At 45.8% G+C, this 17,925-nt stretch overlaps 1 protein-coding gene across 2 annotated transcripts in view; it reads left to right on the top strand.

The window, feature by feature from the left end:
* Positions 1-6,668, top strand: part of ETFA (electron transfer flavoprotein subunit alpha) — a 102,318-nt gene extending 95,650 nt beyond the window's left edge. Inside the window, exon 11 of one of the 2 annotated variants that reach the window (XM_015142766.3) lies at positions 6,368-6,668. In XM_015142766.3, the coding sequence (XP_014998252.1) occupies positions 6,368-6,406 (39 nt within the window). In that variant the 3' untranslated portion in view covers positions 6,407-6,668. 2 annotated transcript variants of the gene reach the window in all.
* The last annotated feature ends 11,257 nt before the right edge of the window (positions 6,669-17,925 follow it).

The raw sequence follows: 17,925 nt of genomic DNA, 5'->3' as shown, positions 1-17,925 counted from the left end.
TATAAAAATACTAAACATATGGCAGACTCCTGTTTGTTACTGTGTGAGTAACACAAGCCAGGTACATTCTTTTTAAGTTGCCTGTTCCAGAGAGATGTGATTTGGGACAATCAGCAGGTTATGGGCACAACTAAGCCAGGGTCCTGCTTCTGTTCCCCCCCTCTCTCATCTCTCTGCCTCTCTGGCTCAGCAGGTACTACAGCTGAGTGGCTCACTACTACTATTGTGTACCTTGGATAAGGTGCAGTAAAAAGAATCGCACCTTTGACAGACTCTAGGAACCTACAGAGTACGCATCAAGTCGTTTTCTCAGCTGAAATCAGAATGAGCACATTGTAGGTGAATACTGTAGTAATTCTGACAGAAGAGTGCAGACAAAGTGGTTTGGTGAATATACTCCTCACTGGGGCGACCCCAGTTTTAAAAAATCAAATATTTAAAGAAAATATTTTAAAAATAAAATATTTAATACTTTTGATTTTAAAAAATCAAAAATACAATATTTGTATAATTATATTTCTTAATGTTATATATTTTTATATTTTTAATATAATTTTTGTTATTTTTTGTATTTTATGTATTGTAATTATATAAGAAATATATAAGAATATATTTATATAATGTTAAGAAATACAATTATACAAATTATGGGTGAGAATTAGCATTATCTATTTTGGATTATGATCTAAAGAAAATGGAAGTCAAATAATAGCGTACGAAAAGGACTTTTTTAGCCTAATTTTCGTGTGAAAAATTTAAATTGCAAATTGCATCATGTGTAGCATGTATATACAGCTGTTAGACTAATAATTCCCTAGGTGATATTTTGCTCACCAATAGAACCGTATCTGGAGTAAAAATGTATACGCATAACATTTTATTCTCTTACATTCATTGTTTTGCTTGACCCTTCAATAACCATTAGTTATGAAGGACAAGGTTTTTTTTTTTTTTTTTTGGCCTTAGAAATAATATGTTATAGTAATTAAGAGCTTTAATTCCAATTCTGCCTTGGCCGCATACTAGTTAAACTATCTTGGCTAAGATTTTAATCTCTGGACGTCAGCTTCCTTGTAAGTAATGTAAATATTACACTACCTCTTTAAAGGTTGTAATGAAGATGAAATGAAATTATACTGCACCTAATACTAATAGAGCCTGTGATAAACATTAGCCTGCCTGTTCTGTCCAGGTATATAGTAGGTACTCAGTAAATGGTAAATATTATAATTGTAGTTACTGTGATAGGGCATAGGGCACCACCTATTTTTGTTTAATATTAAACAGCTTTACTGAGATATAATTCATGTACCATAAAACTCACCATCTAAAAATGTACAATTCAGTGGGTTTTAGTATTTTCACAGTTACACAACCACTATCACACATTTCATCACACCAAAAAGAACTCCATACCTATCAGCATTCATTCCCTGTTTTATGTTCTGCATCCTCAGACCCCAGCCCCAGCTCCTGGCAACCACTAATCTACTTTCTGTTTCTACAGATTTGCCAGTCCTGTATGTTTCATATAAATGGAATTATGTAATATGTGATCTTTGTGATTGGCTTCTTTCAGTTAGCATAAGGTTTTCAAAGTTCATCCATGTTATAGCCTGTGTTAGTACTTTCTTTTTCTTGCCAAATAATATCCATTATAGGGGTATGTAACATTTTGTTTATTCATTTATCATTTGATGGACATGTTGAGTTTTTCCCCTTTTTGGCTATTAAGAATAATGCTGCTATGAACATTCACGTATGAGGTTTTGTGCAGACCTATGTTTTCATTTCTTTTGGATGGATATCTAGAAATGGAATTGCTGGGTCACCTGGTAACTCTGAGTTTAACATTTTGAATAACCGTCAGGTTGTTTTCAGAGTGGCTGCCCCCTTTTACATTCCCACCAAAAATGTGTGAGGACTCTGGTTTTTCTATATACTCATTAATGTATGTTATTGTCTGTCTTTTTAAATATAGCCCTTCTAATGAGTGTGAGGTGGTATCTCATTGTGATTTTGATTTGCATTTCCCTGATGGCAAATGACTTTTAGTATCTTTTCATCTGCTTATTGGCCATTTGTATATTTTCTTTGGAGAAAGTTTATTCAGATCCTTTGTAATTTTTAAATCACATTATCTTTTTGTTCTTGAGTTGTTAGTGTTCTTTATATATCATAGATATAAGTCCCTTATTGAGTATTTGATTTGCAAATATTTTCTCCCGTTGTGTGGGTTGTCTTTTCACTTTCTTAATGGTGTCCTTTAAAGCATGAAAGTTTTAAATTTTGTCAATGCCTATGAAAAAGGGGAAGAAAAAGTTTTAAAATAAAGTTTTAAATTTTGATGAAATCCAGCTTACCAATTTTTTCTTTGTTGCTTATGCTTGAAGTCTCATATCTAAAAACCCATTGCCAGCCAGGCACGGTGATTTCACACCTGTAATCCCAGCACTGGGAGGCCAAGGTGGTTGGATCACTTGATGTCATGAGTTTGAGACCAGCCTGGCCAACATGGTGAAACCCCATCTCTACCAAAAAATACAAAAATTAGCTAGGCATGGTGGCCAGCTACTCGGGAGGCTGAGGTGGAAGAATCACTTGAACTTGGGAGGAGGCAGAAGTTGCAGTGAGCCAAGACTGCAAGTATCTGCTCAAGCCCCTACTTTCAGTTCTTTTGGGTTTATAACTAGGAGTAGAATTGCTGGGTCATATGAATTCCATGTTTAGCTTTTTGAAGAACCTTCAAACTGCTTTCCATAGAAGTTGCATGATTTTACGTTCCCACCAGCAGTGCACAAGGGTTCCAGTTTTTCTGCATCCTCAGTAACACTTGTTATTTTCTGTTTTTTAATTCTAGTCATCCTAGTAGGTATGAAGTGGTATCTCATTGTGACTTTCATTTGTGTTTTCCTAATAACTAGTGATGTTAAGCACATAAGCATATGAAAAGATGTTCACTGGCCATTCGTATATCTCCTTTAGAGAAATGTTTATCCACCTCTTTTGCCCATTTTCAGTTGGACTGTTTCTCTTTTTGTTGACTTGTGTGAATTCTTTACATATAATGGATACTAAACACTTATCAGAGATATGATTTCCAAACATTTGCTCATTCTGTAGGTTAGCTTTTCACCTTCTTGAGAATATCCTTTGATGTGCAAGTTTTAGATTGTGATGAAGTCCAATTTATCTTTTTTTTATTTTGTTGCTTGTGCTTTTGGCATCATATCTGAGAATCCATTGCCAAATCTTGGCTCATGAAGATTCACCCCTGTTTTCTTATAAGAGTTTTATGGTTTTAGCTCATATATTTAGGTTGTTGATCCATTTTGAGTTAATTTTTGTATATGGTGTGAGGTAGGAGTCCATCTTCATTCTTTGGCATGTGATTATCCAGTTGTCCCAGCACCACCTATCTGTTCAAAGAGACTATTCTGTTCGCATTGAATGACCTCGGCAAACCACTTATCTTTCTAAACCTTCTTTTCTTTCCTCTTCTCCCCTATAGTCACTACAATCTCTTTACTATCTCGGGAACCTGCAGTTGTTTATCTCTGTCTGTGCCTCATTTTTTTGCCTAGAATCCTTTTTTTCTTTAGTTTGATGTTCTGAATTTTCCTAATCCACACTGATCTTCCTCAGGACTCGAATTTGGAGCTTTTAATGCTATTCTCTTCTCCTTCTCCTGCATTCCAGTATAAGATGAGCACACTTCTGATTGGGTGATTCATAGGCCTCTGTCTGTTCTTGCCAACTAGGAGGCAGAACTCCTCTGTTACTCCCATAGTGACAGAGAGCTTCTCTGTTTGCCTTAGTACTACCTGGAGGAAGTACTAAGTGAATGAGTGAAACATACTTGTACTGTGATTTATATCAGTAGGTTGTCTTTTTTAAAAAAAACTTAGGTGATTTTTATTGGGTCTTACTGAGTAGGGAGTTGCCTCTGCAATATCTAAAAGAGAATAGAAATAAGATCTTTCAGTGTGCTCAGGCCATCAGACACTCAATGAACCTGAGTTAACATTTCCTTTTTCCTAAATAAGGCATCATGTGGTATGCTTGAAAAGTGTATAGTTGGGCTGGCTGCAGTGGCTCACGCCTGTAATCCCAGCACTTTGGGAGCCCAAGGTGGGTGGATCACCTGAGGTCAGGAGGTCGAGACCAACCTGGTCAACTTGGTGAAACCCCATCTCTACTAAAAATACAAAAAAAATTAGCTGGGTATGGTGGCAAATGCCTGTAATCGCAGCTACTTGGGAGGCTGAGGCAGGAGAATTGCTTGAACCTGGGAGGCAGAGGTTGCAGTGAGCCGAGACGGCGCCATTGCACTCCAGCCTGGGCGACAACAGCGAAACTCTGTCTCAAAAAAAAAAAAAAAAAAGTGTGTGGTTGATCTAATAAAAAAAGATACAGATGGTAGAGAAAATCCTCTCAACCCTTTCGTGGAGAGTGTGGTAAGGATATATTTGGTAAAATTTTGAAAAGTTATATATTCTAAACCAAATTAGTGTTTCACTTCGTGGTAAGAGAAGTTGGGCTTTATCCTATTTTTCATGAAATACACAGGTCCTGTGTGAAGCTCAGTTAGCATGTCATCCGTGTGACTGGCATGAGCTCATGGTCTCTCCACTGAGGAAAACTGGGAGAAGTGGTGCCAGCACTTAATGCCACCCCTGAGCAAATGCCTGCTGGCTCCATGGTAAACATGGGCCTTTTAATAGGCTGGAGACAAAGTGACATTCAGAAGAAACAACATGTCGACAATTTCCTTAATAAATTTTGTACGAACACATTATTTCCACCTAATGGAAATGTAGCTCTCTTAAATAATTGAGAGGCTATATTCATCAGTGGCGAGTTCAGCTGGGATCTTTGTGAGCTAAGGCAGCCGAAAGCCCCTTGGAAGACTGGGTAATTGATATTTTGCACAAGTGGCTGGACCAGTTTTCAGAGTGTCTGTGTGACATTCCCTGCAGCTCCCTCAGACAGCTCTCCTCTGTCCAAGCAGTTACAAAGCAGCTCTACACTGGAGGCTCCAGTTGCAGCCACTGTACTGCCACGACTAAGGGTTAGTAATTAATCCTTTTTAAAATGGGAGCCAACTCAGGCCATTTCCCCTTGCTGTGGTTTGTTACTGTCTGCTGACTGGCCACTGCATTAGCACACAAGGTCTTTTTTTTTTTTTTTTTTTTTTTGAGACAGAGTCTTGCTCTGTCACCCAGGCTGGGGTGCAGTGGCCGGATCTCAGCTCACTGCAAGCTCCGCCTCCCGGGTTTAGACCATTCTCCTGCCTCAGCCTCCCAAGTAGCTGGGACTACAGGCGCCCGCCACCTCGCCCGGCTAGTTTTTTTGTATTTTTTAGTAGAGACGGGGTTTCACCGTGTTAGCCAGGATGGTCTCGATCTCCTGACCTCGTGATCCGCCCGTCTCGGCCTCCCAAAGTGCTGGGATTACAGGCTTGAGCCACCGCGCCCGGCCAAGGTCTTGATTTTAATAAAGCATGATGATATTGAATGTTCAGCATGTAGCACATTCCTGTGTGCCAGATGATAGTAGTATGCTGCTGAAAAAGCAACCAATATGTTTGTGAAATGAATGATGGATGAATGAATGAATGAACAGTGAGAGAACAAGTACTAGAGGAGGTTAGCAGGGGTCATAACTGCAGCAAGCTAGAGACTTTGGTGTGGACTTCGAAGGGAAGTCAGGAATGCAGTTAAGGGTGGGAAGAATGCCAAGGAAAATACGAAGGTAAATACACAGTACTTTTCGCCCAGACAAGAAAAATTGGGCTTCCTGTTTCTAGGGTGCCTTCTTGAAATTTGTGGTTGGGTCAAAAAGCTGAAAGGTAGCAGTGTGTGCAGTCGTTCATGCCTGTAATCTCAACACTTTGGGAGACTGAGGCAGGCAGATCACCAGAGCCCAGGAGTTCAAGACTAGCCTGGGCAACGTGACGAAACCCTGTCTCTACAAAAATTAGCCAGATTGGTAGCTACTGAGGTGGGAGGATTGATTGACCCCAGGAGGTGGATGCTGCATTGAGCTATAATTGCACCACTGCACTGCAGCCTGGGTGACAGAGTGAGAGCCTGTCTCAAAAAACGAAAAAAAAAAAAAAAAAGGCACCTAGGCAATGAGTGGGCTGTAGGCCCTGCCAGCCCCGGGTCCTGGGTCCTGGGTAGTCTCCCTGGGTGGGAAGAGAGACTACTGGAGAACAGGGGGTTCCTGGTGGAGAGGAGGGGGCCTTCGTGCCTCAACAGTGATTCATGTTGTTTCTTTTGGCCTCCCTGTACTGCTTACGGAGCTGTGACCGTATCACAGTGAAGGCTCTAGTTGCTTAATTACTTTTTGTTTTTATTTGCAGGTAGTTCCTGAAATGACTGAGATATTGAAGAAAAAATGAATCAGGATCATGCCTTAAAAAGAAAAATTACGTTAAAGTATTCCACTGAAATCACAGATATTTGTGGGTACTATAACAATCATTGGAAAGCATGGAGAGCTACATTTCATAATTTGAGGAAAATTTTCTAACAGACGCCAGAATGCTTGTTTATGGGATTACTATGTTTCCTTTGAATTATTTGTGGTTCCAAGCAGTTATTTTTTGAAATTTTTAAATTCTGTAATAAAATCTATAATAAAACTTTTCCACAGCTTTAAAACTATCAGAAATATGCCTAGCCTCTAGAGAAAATTGAAGAAAAGGAGTAAAAAACTTTTGTTTATTTATTTATTATTTTTGCCTTTCTTGTTCATGGAGAGCTCTATGTTTTAGGAAGATTGTAAACATGATTGTCTCCACCAGCCTAATCAACCTAACTAATCTCATTGTTGAAGGGCAAACCTCATAGGAGAAGGTAACTGAATTGGCAAGTACAGAGTTTAAAAGCATGGCTATAAAGCACGAATATTATCTTAAACATACTCCAGTCTTCAGAAAACCATAGCTAATGTGACAGAAGCAGACCTGACTAAAACCTGACCCAGCTCCATGTATTTAGTTGGCTTAAGGTAAATTTCATTTTCCATTTCATTTTAAGGTTTTGTCAGTTTATAGGACTTTTTTGTCTGTAAAGGAGGGAGAGTGGAGGAGGGGCTGCTTTGAGACAGCATGGCCTCTGATGCAAACAGATAGTTTGATGTTATTATAAACGTTCAAAATTCTGTGCAGAACAGAATGCTCTATGCTTTCTTTTGCCTTCTGTTGGCTTCTTTTGGGCTCTCTTAGGAAGCACCCAGGCCTGTGTAGTCACCTCTGGCACTCTCATTCTGCTCCCCAGGGCACAGCTGAGGTCCAAGAGTGTCACCAGGGCTGCAGCTGGTGTGGATGCAGGCCCAAGAGCAGAGGCTGGTGAGGCTTTGAACAGGCCTGCAGGAAGGCTTGGGTAGGTAGGTGAGTAGAACAAAGAGGGCTGCCCTCCTGAATCAGATCTGCAGAAGTGGTAGTAGTGACCTGGATCAAGCAGACAGTAGGGAAGAGAAGGGAAGTGGTAAGTGATGGAGGTGGCTAGAGTGCCTTTGTGTGGCCAGCCTGGGGCCCTTCCCCAGCTGACCAGTGAACCCTTTCTGATTTGTGTCACAATCAGTTGCTATAAAACACTTTTAAAAGTTGTATCTTTGGTATTTCATTCTTCTTTTAATGAGAGGAGAGCAGTAGAATGATGCCTCTTTGCAAGTAATGTCTGTTAGAATCGAAGAATCCTAGAATCTCTGAACCCAGTGATCATCTGGTCAGACCCCTTGTTGTATAGATGGAGATACTGAAGCACAGAGAAGTGAAGAAGGTAAAGTGACTTGGCCAAGACCACATGGCTTGAATCACCTTTGGGAGAGTAATTCCTATGTCTTGTTTTTATCTTTGAGGCTCTTCCTAAGAGGGCTAACCTTGCTCAGGATTTTCTCCATTTATCCCTCATCCCTATTGGATGCTATAACTGGGGGGCATGAGAGATGGCAAAGGTGATGGCTGCAGAGGCACCCCCAGTAGAAGGTGTGCTGGCTCAGGGAGGGACATCCCAGGTGATGCCTTGGCATAGTTCCTTGACTCAGAGTTGAACTGGTTGGTCTTTTTCTCTTTGCTCCCTCCTGTCATGGCTGCACTGCCTCAGCCCCAAGCAGCTGTTCACTGGACTAGTATTTACAGCTCATCATCCTCATAGCATTAAGTATAATGCTTACCATATACCAGGCACTGTTCTAGCACTTTATACATATTAAACCCCTTCAGTTATCACAGCACCCTGTAAGTTAGATGCTATTATTATCCATCTTTTACAGATGGGGAAGCTGAGGCTCAAAGAGGTGATATAACTTGCCTTAATTCGGACAGCTTATAAATGACAGTCAGGATTTGAAACCAGGCAGACTGGCTTCAGAGTGGTAACTTCACTAAGGATGTGATTCTCCCTCACCTCAGCTCAAGGGACAGTGCGACTGCACAGCACCCTCAGGTAAAGAGCACTAAGTACTTCATGCTGGGTGGGAGGGGCACATTTAGGACCCTGGTTGAGGAGGGATGGGCGTTCTGGAATAGTCCCTCCAGTGGGATTTTATTCAACTCAAAAGTCCCTCTGAGTGCTTACTTAGAGCTTACCATAAAAAGGCAGCCATGTGAGGTGGAGGCAAGTTGTTAAAACTATTATACATGCAAGAGGGAAATATATATAATGTGCCCTTTTAATCTGTTTTTTTTGGAAACCAAACAGTTCCTGTTGACTCTGCCCCTGTGTCCAGCCTTAGCACCCAGAGCAATAGCTCTAGAAATAGTATGGGGGAAAGGTGTTGGGGTAGCTTTCTTTAATGCTTGCATATAGGTTTCCTGCCTTCCTCCCTCGTTTCTTTGATGTCTTTGGTTAACCTCACACAGCCTCTGGGAATTCGGTGGCCTGGTTATTTTGGCAGAACACAGAGTCCCTGGGAGGGCAGAAATAGGCCTGTTAGAAAGGCAGCCCTCTGAGGGCAGAGCCAAGCAGGTCCGTGAGCTGAAGCTAATGGCCTATTCACTTGCAGAAGGCCTGAGGCCTAGTAATGGCCCTGGGCCCAGCTTCTTAGTAGTTGAGACAGCATCAGCTTTCCCCCAGGTCCCACTCTCTCTCAGCAATTCTGTAGGGACATGTTCCCTGCTGGGTTCTCTGGCTCACCAGCTGTGCTGTTTGGGACTCTGAAGAAAATACCTACAAGAGTGTGGTCTAGCCATTGCCCCAAAGTAGCTTGTGGTCTTGACAGAGAGGACAGTATCCTTCCAGACTCTGAGAGTACAGGCTGTTGGAGCCACAGCCCCTGTCCTGAAGGATTTTACAGCTACCAGGAAAGATGAGATGAGACATCAGTAAAAGCAGAAAGTAGGTCTCAGGATGGACAGCATATACAGAGAAGGCTCCTCAGGAGGCTGGCATGGCCATTCCTCAGCGGGCAGCGGCCGTTCAATTGGTGTATGGGAGCAGAAGTGGCAAATGATATCAGAGCTCAGGTGCATGAGGCAGTGAGGGGCAGAAACACTGGGGTCGGGGAGGGGAGTGAGGGTGGTAGGTAGTTGAAGCCAGGTTGGAGAGGACATTGACTCACAGGCTGAGGAGGCCTTTTTCGTTAGAGATCAGTGGTTCTCCCCTTAAGGAACACTGACATTTCCATTGGACCTGCGATGGTACTGTGAAAGTTACACCATACAGGACTTTTCCTGATTTGCAGGAAAAATTTATCAACAGCAGTTTCCCAGTCTTAAGTCTTTCTTGCATACTTCTTTGTAAACCTTTGGTAGCTGCTACCCCTTTTCTTCTTAAGAATGTGAGCAGATTCCAAGGTGACTGGACAGTACCAAGTGGATCTGAAGAAAGCAGCCACTGACCCACCACAGCTTTCGTTTTTGTCTTGGGATATATCAGGGATTTTGTTGAATATTTAAAATACTTTCTGCTAGTTTGTAATTGTACCTTGTTTGTTAGATATGTCAGTGTATTAAGAGTGTCCCATAAAAACTATGACTTCCTGTGCCACCTGAACAAGTCTTAAGAAACACTGCTGGCAACAGGGAGCCATTTACAGTTTTTGAGGAAGGCCTATAACTTGGTGGTATATGCAGGACAGAGGGAGGGAGGAAAAGATGGAAGCCATTAGGGGCTGAATCCTCTGGCTTCAGATGGATTTGGCTGGGGATGGATTCCTGGAGATTGTGAAAATGGGTCCAGTGCTGTCGTCAAGGCTGGCATTGGGCAGGGCTCTTCTTCCCAGGATAGCAGTGGGAGCCCTGCTGCCTCCAGAGCCCGAGCATGTCTGCTGGGCTGGAAGGCTGGAAACCCCAGCCCTAGGTGCACTTTCTGCTCTGTTTCTGAAAGGGAGGGTCAGCTTGATTGCATTTCACGCTGTCTTTCACTAAGGGTTTTTGTTTGAGTTTACATAAAAGTGGACTGAAAAGGCTGGGAAACCCAGAGAATACCATTGATTGTAACAGATGGATTTGGTTAGCTGTTGCTGAGCTAAAGGAGGCTTGACTGATAACCTTGTGAAAAGTCCATGTAGGATGATACACTGCCACAATTTCTTATAGCTCTGGGGTTTTAAAAACATCTTTGTGGGGAGCAAATGAAGAAGAGTTGCTGATAATCCTTGGCTTATAAAGCACTTTCATGTATGTCACCCCATCAGTTGGGGAAAGAGTAGAAAACATTCAAGAACTCAGACTCTCAGGAGAGGAGGCAGTTTGCCCCAGGTCACAACACATGTGATAGAACTGGAACACAAACCAGAACTTTGGGCAAATACTACTTATTAAGAACTCCCTGCGTGTTGGGTACATTACATACTCTTCTAATACAACCACCTCTAAAGTCTGTATCATTATGCCTACTTTCTGGATGAAGAAATGAGCAGAGAGGTAATGACCAGAGGCAGTTGGTAAGATGTGGGACCCGAACTGGACTCCAGGTCTGGAAAACTTGGCCTGTCTACTAGACTGTGGTCCTCCCATTCTCTCCAGGACTATATCCTCTGGTTTGCATTGCTTCAAAACAGCAGGCTTGTCATTGGAAGCAAGGAACACCGATGGAATTAGGGATTTTCTATGAAGTAAGCTGGCATTTACTTACTGTGACATCAGGACTGGTGAGAGGGAGGCCCTGGGGTGGCTTTATCTGCGTGACCTTTGCCTTCTTCATCTCCTACAACTAACTGGACATGTGGTTAAAGACAGGGTGAGTGCTTTCTTTTTGTGTGCTCACCTCCAGCTGTGTTTCCTTCCCAGCGTGGGCTATAGTATAGGGGACATTTGGGTCTGGGACCTGGGGACCACTGGGTGGACTGGATTCTCATCCTGTTCCTGTTACTGCCCCAGAGGCACCCTGGTCACCTTCCCTCCTTTCAGGTTTCATTTTCATCATCTGTAAAATGGCGACATGAACTAGATGATCTTTCTAGATAACAAGCTTTAACCTATGAGTGTATTGGTGGGTGTCCTACAAGGTGAGTAGATGGAGACAGTGAATACTGTTTTTGAGGGCTTCTTATGCCCAGGATGCTATGCTGAACCCTTTACATACATTGTCTCATTTACGTCTTATAACCTTACAAGGTGTAGGTTTGACCTGGGGCAAACTACCTCCTCCCGAGAGTCTGATTTCTTGAATGTTTCCTACTCTTTCCCCCACTGATGGGGTGACATACATGAAAGTGCTTTATAAGCCAAGGATTATCAGCAACTCTTCTTCAGATGAGAAAACAGCTTAAAACACTTGCCCAAGGACTCATGGCTAGTAAATAGTGACCACAGGCCAGTCTGCTCCCAACCACATGCCATATCCCGAGTGCCTCAATGGGAGTGCAGAGGATGGACCTAATCTAGCCTGACTGGGGTGGGCTGCAGTGCAGGGCAACAAGATATGACGACCTCACCAAGTTGAGAAGGAGCAGCAAAATCAACCAGATGAAGTGCATTCCAGGCAGGCCAGCATGGACAAGGAACAGGAGTACCCAGGAACATGACACACTGAGCTGCTTTCTCTGGAAAATGCAAGGTCTAGACTCCAATGCCTGAGTCCCCTTCTAGCCGGACACTCCTCCATTCTGAACCACTCTTTGCTCAGGGAAGCAGGGGTCTTCGTACTGCAATCTGGATCCAGTCTGCTCATTGGCCTTTTGTAGTATTTAGCACAGTGCACGTCCCAGAACCCCCTACCCCTTCTTTAATCAATGGAGGCGGAGGTGAGCATAGCTAGTTATGAGGCCTAATTGATGTTGGGGAGGTTCCTAGAGTGCTTGGTGAAGGGTGACCCATAAATCTCAGACACTGAAGAATTCTGCCACATCCATCACAGTGTTTAATGTCCTGATTGATCTCCAGGGTAGTCAATTTCATTTGCTTGTTTCAGGATGAATAGGCAGCCTGCTTCCCTATGCTGCAGCCTGGGGCTCTGCATAAAATTATGCCAGCACTGTGTCCTGATAGCTTGCTATAAATTTTAGCAGCAAATGTTTCATCATTTTCCTTGGATAATTAACTATTCACCAGGAGAGAATACCAAACTTTTCAGCAGTGGAGTCAAAGATATTCAGAATAGTGATGAAGTCCTCACTTAGTTAATGTTAGGGAAATACAAGTTTTTGGCAAGTACTTCAGTAGTACTCCAGTAGTACTGACCAAAGGGAGAGGAAGGAAGATAAGGTGCCTCCTGTCTGGGGGATAACAGTGCTCTCTTACCTCATTCAGAGTGACTACAGGAATGGAACAAATGGGTATGTGCAAGCAGGGATGCACTCAGGAGCGGACAGTGGCTGGACTGGCTGATGGGACTAGGGGCAGGGCTCACTGCCACCCTCTCACACCAGACTATCAGCAGCAGCAAGAGCGTCTCCTGGGCAGCCGACCTCACAAGTGCTGAGTGTGTGCTGGCAGTGAAACACCCCAGGCTTCTCATTAATAAGGATGCTTTCTGTTTGTGTTTCCCCTGAAACATTCTCAAAGGGTTTTCCCTTCTATTACATCATTAGCTATCCCAGCAGCTCTCAGGGTGGGAGAGACAAGATCATTCCTGTTGTACACGGGGGGGGGAAGCAGGTCTAAGGATTTGCTTGGAGCCTCATAGCAAACCAGAAACAGGGCTGGGCTGAGAATTCAGTCTCTGCCACATCCTGTGCATAGGTACAGCAGCACCTGAGGTGGGAGGCAGGGGTGGGGGAGTGGGATGAGCAGACCTCTCTCCAGCCCTGAGATGTCCATGGTTTGGCTGTTTCAGCCCCCAGAGTTGTTGGGGGTCCTTGTGAAGCAACTCCGCACAAGTGTTGAGTGGGGCACAGGGTACTGTCAGCTTGTTAGTAAGAGGGATTCCTTGGGCCCAGATAACTTGTCAGCAGCTCCAAGAGTGGGACCCCAACTCTGTCTTCTCTCTTTAGAGGTAACTGAATAGCACCAGGGAGGAATGTGGCGACAGCACCAAGGCGGGAGCCGTGCTCTTTCGACTCTGGCTTCCGTCAAGAGCTGTCTCAGAGGGAGAAAGGAGCTCCTGAGTTGAATTTCAGGTGGATACCCACCATGCTAAAGAGAATTCCAGACCACTAGCCTCTAGCCACACAGGTTCCCTCCCGACATTCCTGTCTGTGGGACTTGATCTGAAAAGCCACACTTTGGGTTGGGAACCTTGCCCAGGGCTGGCTGGAGAGGGGCCTGTTGTGCCACTCAGGGAAGGCCTTATGGCTGCCCCATCCTGGTTGGGATTTGGGCTGGGACTGCAGACTCTGGTCCAGCTCCCCTGTGGACCAGTCACCAATACTGCTGGCTCTGAGTCCTGATTTCTTATTTTGGCTTTCCTGGTGGCACCTGGTTTGATTCCGGGCAGCTCATCTCACATCTAGCATGGCATATAATCCAGCCAGACCTGGGTTTGAATCCTGCCACTACAGCTCACTAGTTAGCTATGTGCCCTTGGGCAAGCCCCTGAATGAATCCATGGCTGTCGTTTTCTCCTCTGTAAAGCAGGGAAGATAGCGCCCACTTTCCAGGGCTGTGCTAAGGAGGGAAGCCTTTGAAGAGCACCTGTCACAACATGCAATGCAGACGTGGGAGTCATTTTTGTTACCACCGTCTTGTTCTAGCAGGAGACAGTGGCTTTTACCAGACACTCCCTTCAGGGACAGCCCAATGGCTCCTCTGGGCCACCAAAGTGGGTTCTCTAAAAGGGTGGAGGAGAACAGGGAGCCATTTCCCAGAGCTGCAAACCTCCCAGGGAGTGCTCAGGCTCCATCTCCCCCAGCCCCCAGCTGCCCGCCAGCCATAACTGTAGGATATGGTGCCCAGGGGAGCCATGAAAGGCGAAGCTTTTACGTCCATCTCCTGCACTCCAGGCCCCCAGGCCCTACCCTAGGACTTGCTGTGGGATGGGCTGGAGGAAGGGCTCTTGAGTCTGCAGAAAGGACTGCCATGTTCCTGGCTCTGGCATCCTTCTCTATGCTCTTGGTGCCAGGCACAGCCATCCTGATGTCTCATGCTCAGACACCACAGACTGGACATGGTGGCATCTCCTCCAACACTCAGCTCCCCCGAGTCCCATCAGTCAGGTGTCCCCAGCGTCTCCTCCACCACCGCCACCTTCATCCTGCCCGCCCGTGTGCAGCCTTGTTCCCTCTCCTCTGGACACGGGCCCCTCCCTCTGGATGCTTCTCTGCAACTACCAGAAGACTCTGTGGGAGCCCTTCCATAGTGCTTTATCTCTAGGGAGAACATCTGGGTCAGCCTGGCGTCCAAGGCCTCTGGCGAGCAGCCTCACCTGTCCTTTTCCAGGTTGCTCTCATGTGGTCTCTTCCTCCTCCTACCCATGCCATCCTCTTCCTGACACCAAACTTCTTCCTGTTCCCAAACCCTGTTCCTTGCCTAGCTCACTGCTGTTCCTCTGCTTGCACTGTTGTCCCGCTACCCTCCTCCTGACATTCCTTTTTTTTTTCCCCTTTAAGTGGTTTAACAACTGACATCAAGTCAGGGAGACAATCAAAATTCCCTGCTCACATTCTCTGGAAGTGGGCCAGCTTTGTAGCTCAGTGTTGAAACTATCCCTAAAGACTGCTCTCCTCTTCAACGACAAACAGAAGAGCTGATCTGGTATACTTACTCTTTTAAAATCACCTTTAAATGTTTCCTCCACTGTGAGGCCTTCAGATGTCCCCAGGCAGGTAAGTAGATTCCTCCGTCTGTGTGTACTGTCTTAACGCTGTGACTGTTGTGGACTCTGGACTTGGGGACCCCCTGTTATCTCTGTCCCCAGCCTCTGTGAGGCAGTTCAAACACAACATGAAGGCTGAACAACAAGTGCTCAGCAGGGTCTCATCTCACAGCAACCTGTAAATACCCCAAGAAATCCGCTTTTAAACATGGAGTTCTGGCCGGGCCCGGTGGCTCATGCCTGTAATCCCAACACTTAGGGAGACTGAAGTGGGCAGATCATTTGAGCCCAGGAGTTCCAGACCAGCCTAGGCAACTTGGCAAGACCCCATTTCTACAAAAAACACAAAATTTAGCCAGGCATGGTGACGTGCGCCTGTAGGCCTAGCTACTTGGGAGGCTGAGATGGGAGGATCATCTGAGCCTGGGAGGTTGAGGATGCATGAGCCAGGATTATGCCACTGCACTGTAGCCTGGGCAACAGAGCAAGACCCTGTCTCAAAAAAAAAAAAAAATAGGCTGGGCACGGTGGCTCACGCTTGTAATCCCAGCATTTTGGGAGGCCAAGGCGGACAGATCACCTGAGGTCAGGGGTTCAAGACCAGCCTGGCCAACATGGTGAAACTCCATCTCTACTAAAAATAGAAAAATTAGATGGCCATGGTGGCGCTCGCCTATAATCCCAGCTACTTGGGAGGCTGAGGCCGGAGAATCACTTGAACCTGGGAGGTGGAGGTTACAGTGAGCCGAGATCACACCACTGCACTCCAGCCTGGGCAACAGAGTGAGACCTTGTCTCAAAAAAAAAAAAAAGTGGAGTGCCTATAAAACAAAACACAACAAACAAACAAAAAAAACAGTGGAGCTCTCTAGAGACCCATTTCCTAGAGGACAAACTGAAGAGAACAGCCACCACTTGCCTAGCATCTTCCCCATGGCATCCCTCCCCATCCTGTGGTTCTTCCCTGGAGTAGGAGTCCTCAGCAGACGTTAGTGCTGGCAGCCGGGCTTGCAGCTCCCCCTGGCATGGGGCCAGGTTCATGTGCCTGTGAGGTAGCAGCACTAGCCCCAGAGCTGGGACGATGGAGCTCTGCAGAAAGCCAGTCACAGCACAGCAAGGTGAGCCTGGAGGAGGAGGGTGGCCATTTCTAGTCCAGTGGGTGGAGATCACCAGTTACCGAGCCCACTGGCTTCTGCCCTACAGCTTACAAACCAAGTAATACCCTCCATTCCATCAAGTGGCAAAAGCCAAGTGACTGCTTTGCTTCCCAAAGCTCTAAACCTGGGAACCCCAGGGCCTGGCATGGTGCCAGCAGATTTGGGCCTGTTGCAGGGCCTGTCATTAGAGTTCAACCTCAGAAAGTTTCTTCAATCTCTCTGAGCCTCAGGTTCTTCAACTGTAAAATGGGGTTAGTGATACCTGCCTCATAGCATCACTGGAAGGGTTAAAGGAGCCCATGTGGGTAGGGATGTTGGCCCAGTGCCCAGTGATGGATGCTATGACAATGCTGCTGGTGATGCCTCAGGACAGCTACTCTTGCCCTTTGCAAAAGTTTCCCCTTGGTAGGTCTTCTAATTACACCCCAAGAGTGACTCAGTTGGATGTTGCCACCTTTAGCACTTTTTTTGACAACTGTTCATCACCCCGTGAATCAGGAGGGTGCTCTTTGCCAGCACGTGGTAGTTCCCTTCCCTTTCTTCCAATTCGGCCATCCTTCCCAAGTGGCTCCATGCCCAGGCCTGTGGGGTTCTAATGGGGCTTAGGCCCGCTCATTGCTCTTGAGGACCACCCTGGGAGGCAGGAAAGGAAGCAGGTGCTGACCAAGCCAGCGGCGTGCTGCACTGTCAGGTGAGTCCAGGGGGGTCATAGGAGCTCCCAAGGACACCCAGCCTAGTGGTGAGGGCAGGCAGGACACATGGTGAGAATAACCCAGACCAAGGTAGAGGGGAGAAAGAACAGGCTAGACAAAGGCATAGGAGGACAGCCAGGGGGGCAAGAAAGCCAGCTCACGAAGGGGCTGAGTCACACTCAACGTTCTCTCAAGGCAGTGGGAGGCCTTTAAAAAATTATGTCTTCTCTCCGGGTGTGGTGGCTCACACCTGTAATCCTAGCACTTTGCGAGGCCGAGGCAGGCGGATCACGAGGTCAGGAGATCGAGACCATCCTGGCTAACACAGTGAAACCCTGTCTCTACTACAAATACAAAAAATTAGCCAGGTGTGGTGGCAGGTGCCTGTAGTCCCAGCTACTCGGTGGGGGGGGGGGGGGCTGAGGCAGGAGAATGGTGTGAACCCGGGAGGCGGAGCTTGCCGTGAGCCGAGATCGTGCCACTGCATTGCAGCCTGGGCAAGAGCGAGACTCGGCCTCAAGAAATTAAAAAAAAAAAAATTATGTCTTTCTACTCCCCTCCCCCGCCATATAAAAGAAAACATGATGGTCATACACACAAAACCCCTTGGAGGCTTTTAAGCAGGGGCGCTGAGGCTTAGCTGCCTGGGAAGATGCACTGGGAAGGGTGAAACCAGAGGCTGTGCAAAGAGGAGGCGGCTGCAGTCCAGTCCAGCAAGGGGCCTGGGTCTCAGCAAGGCCGTGATGGGGGCCAGGGACAAGCAATTTGGAGGGTGGAATGACCAGGATTCACGACTGCTCACGGGACGAGGAGGAAGTCTGGGATGCCATACGCATCTCTAACTGGATGGATGGTGGTACCCTGGCTGGAAACCACTCTGGACGCTTCACCTGGGTTAGCAACCAAAGGAAAACCTCCACCAACTGGGAC

Source organism: Macaca mulatta, chromosome 7 (genome assembly GCF_049350105.2).
Source record: "Macaca mulatta isolate MMU2019108-1 chromosome 7, T2T-MMU8v2.0, whole genome shotgun sequence".
In the NCBI taxonomy this organism is placed as follows: Eukaryota; Metazoa; Chordata; class Mammalia; order Primates; family Cercopithecidae; genus Macaca; species Macaca mulatta.
This window is presented reverse-complemented; position numbering and strand designations above follow the sequence as displayed.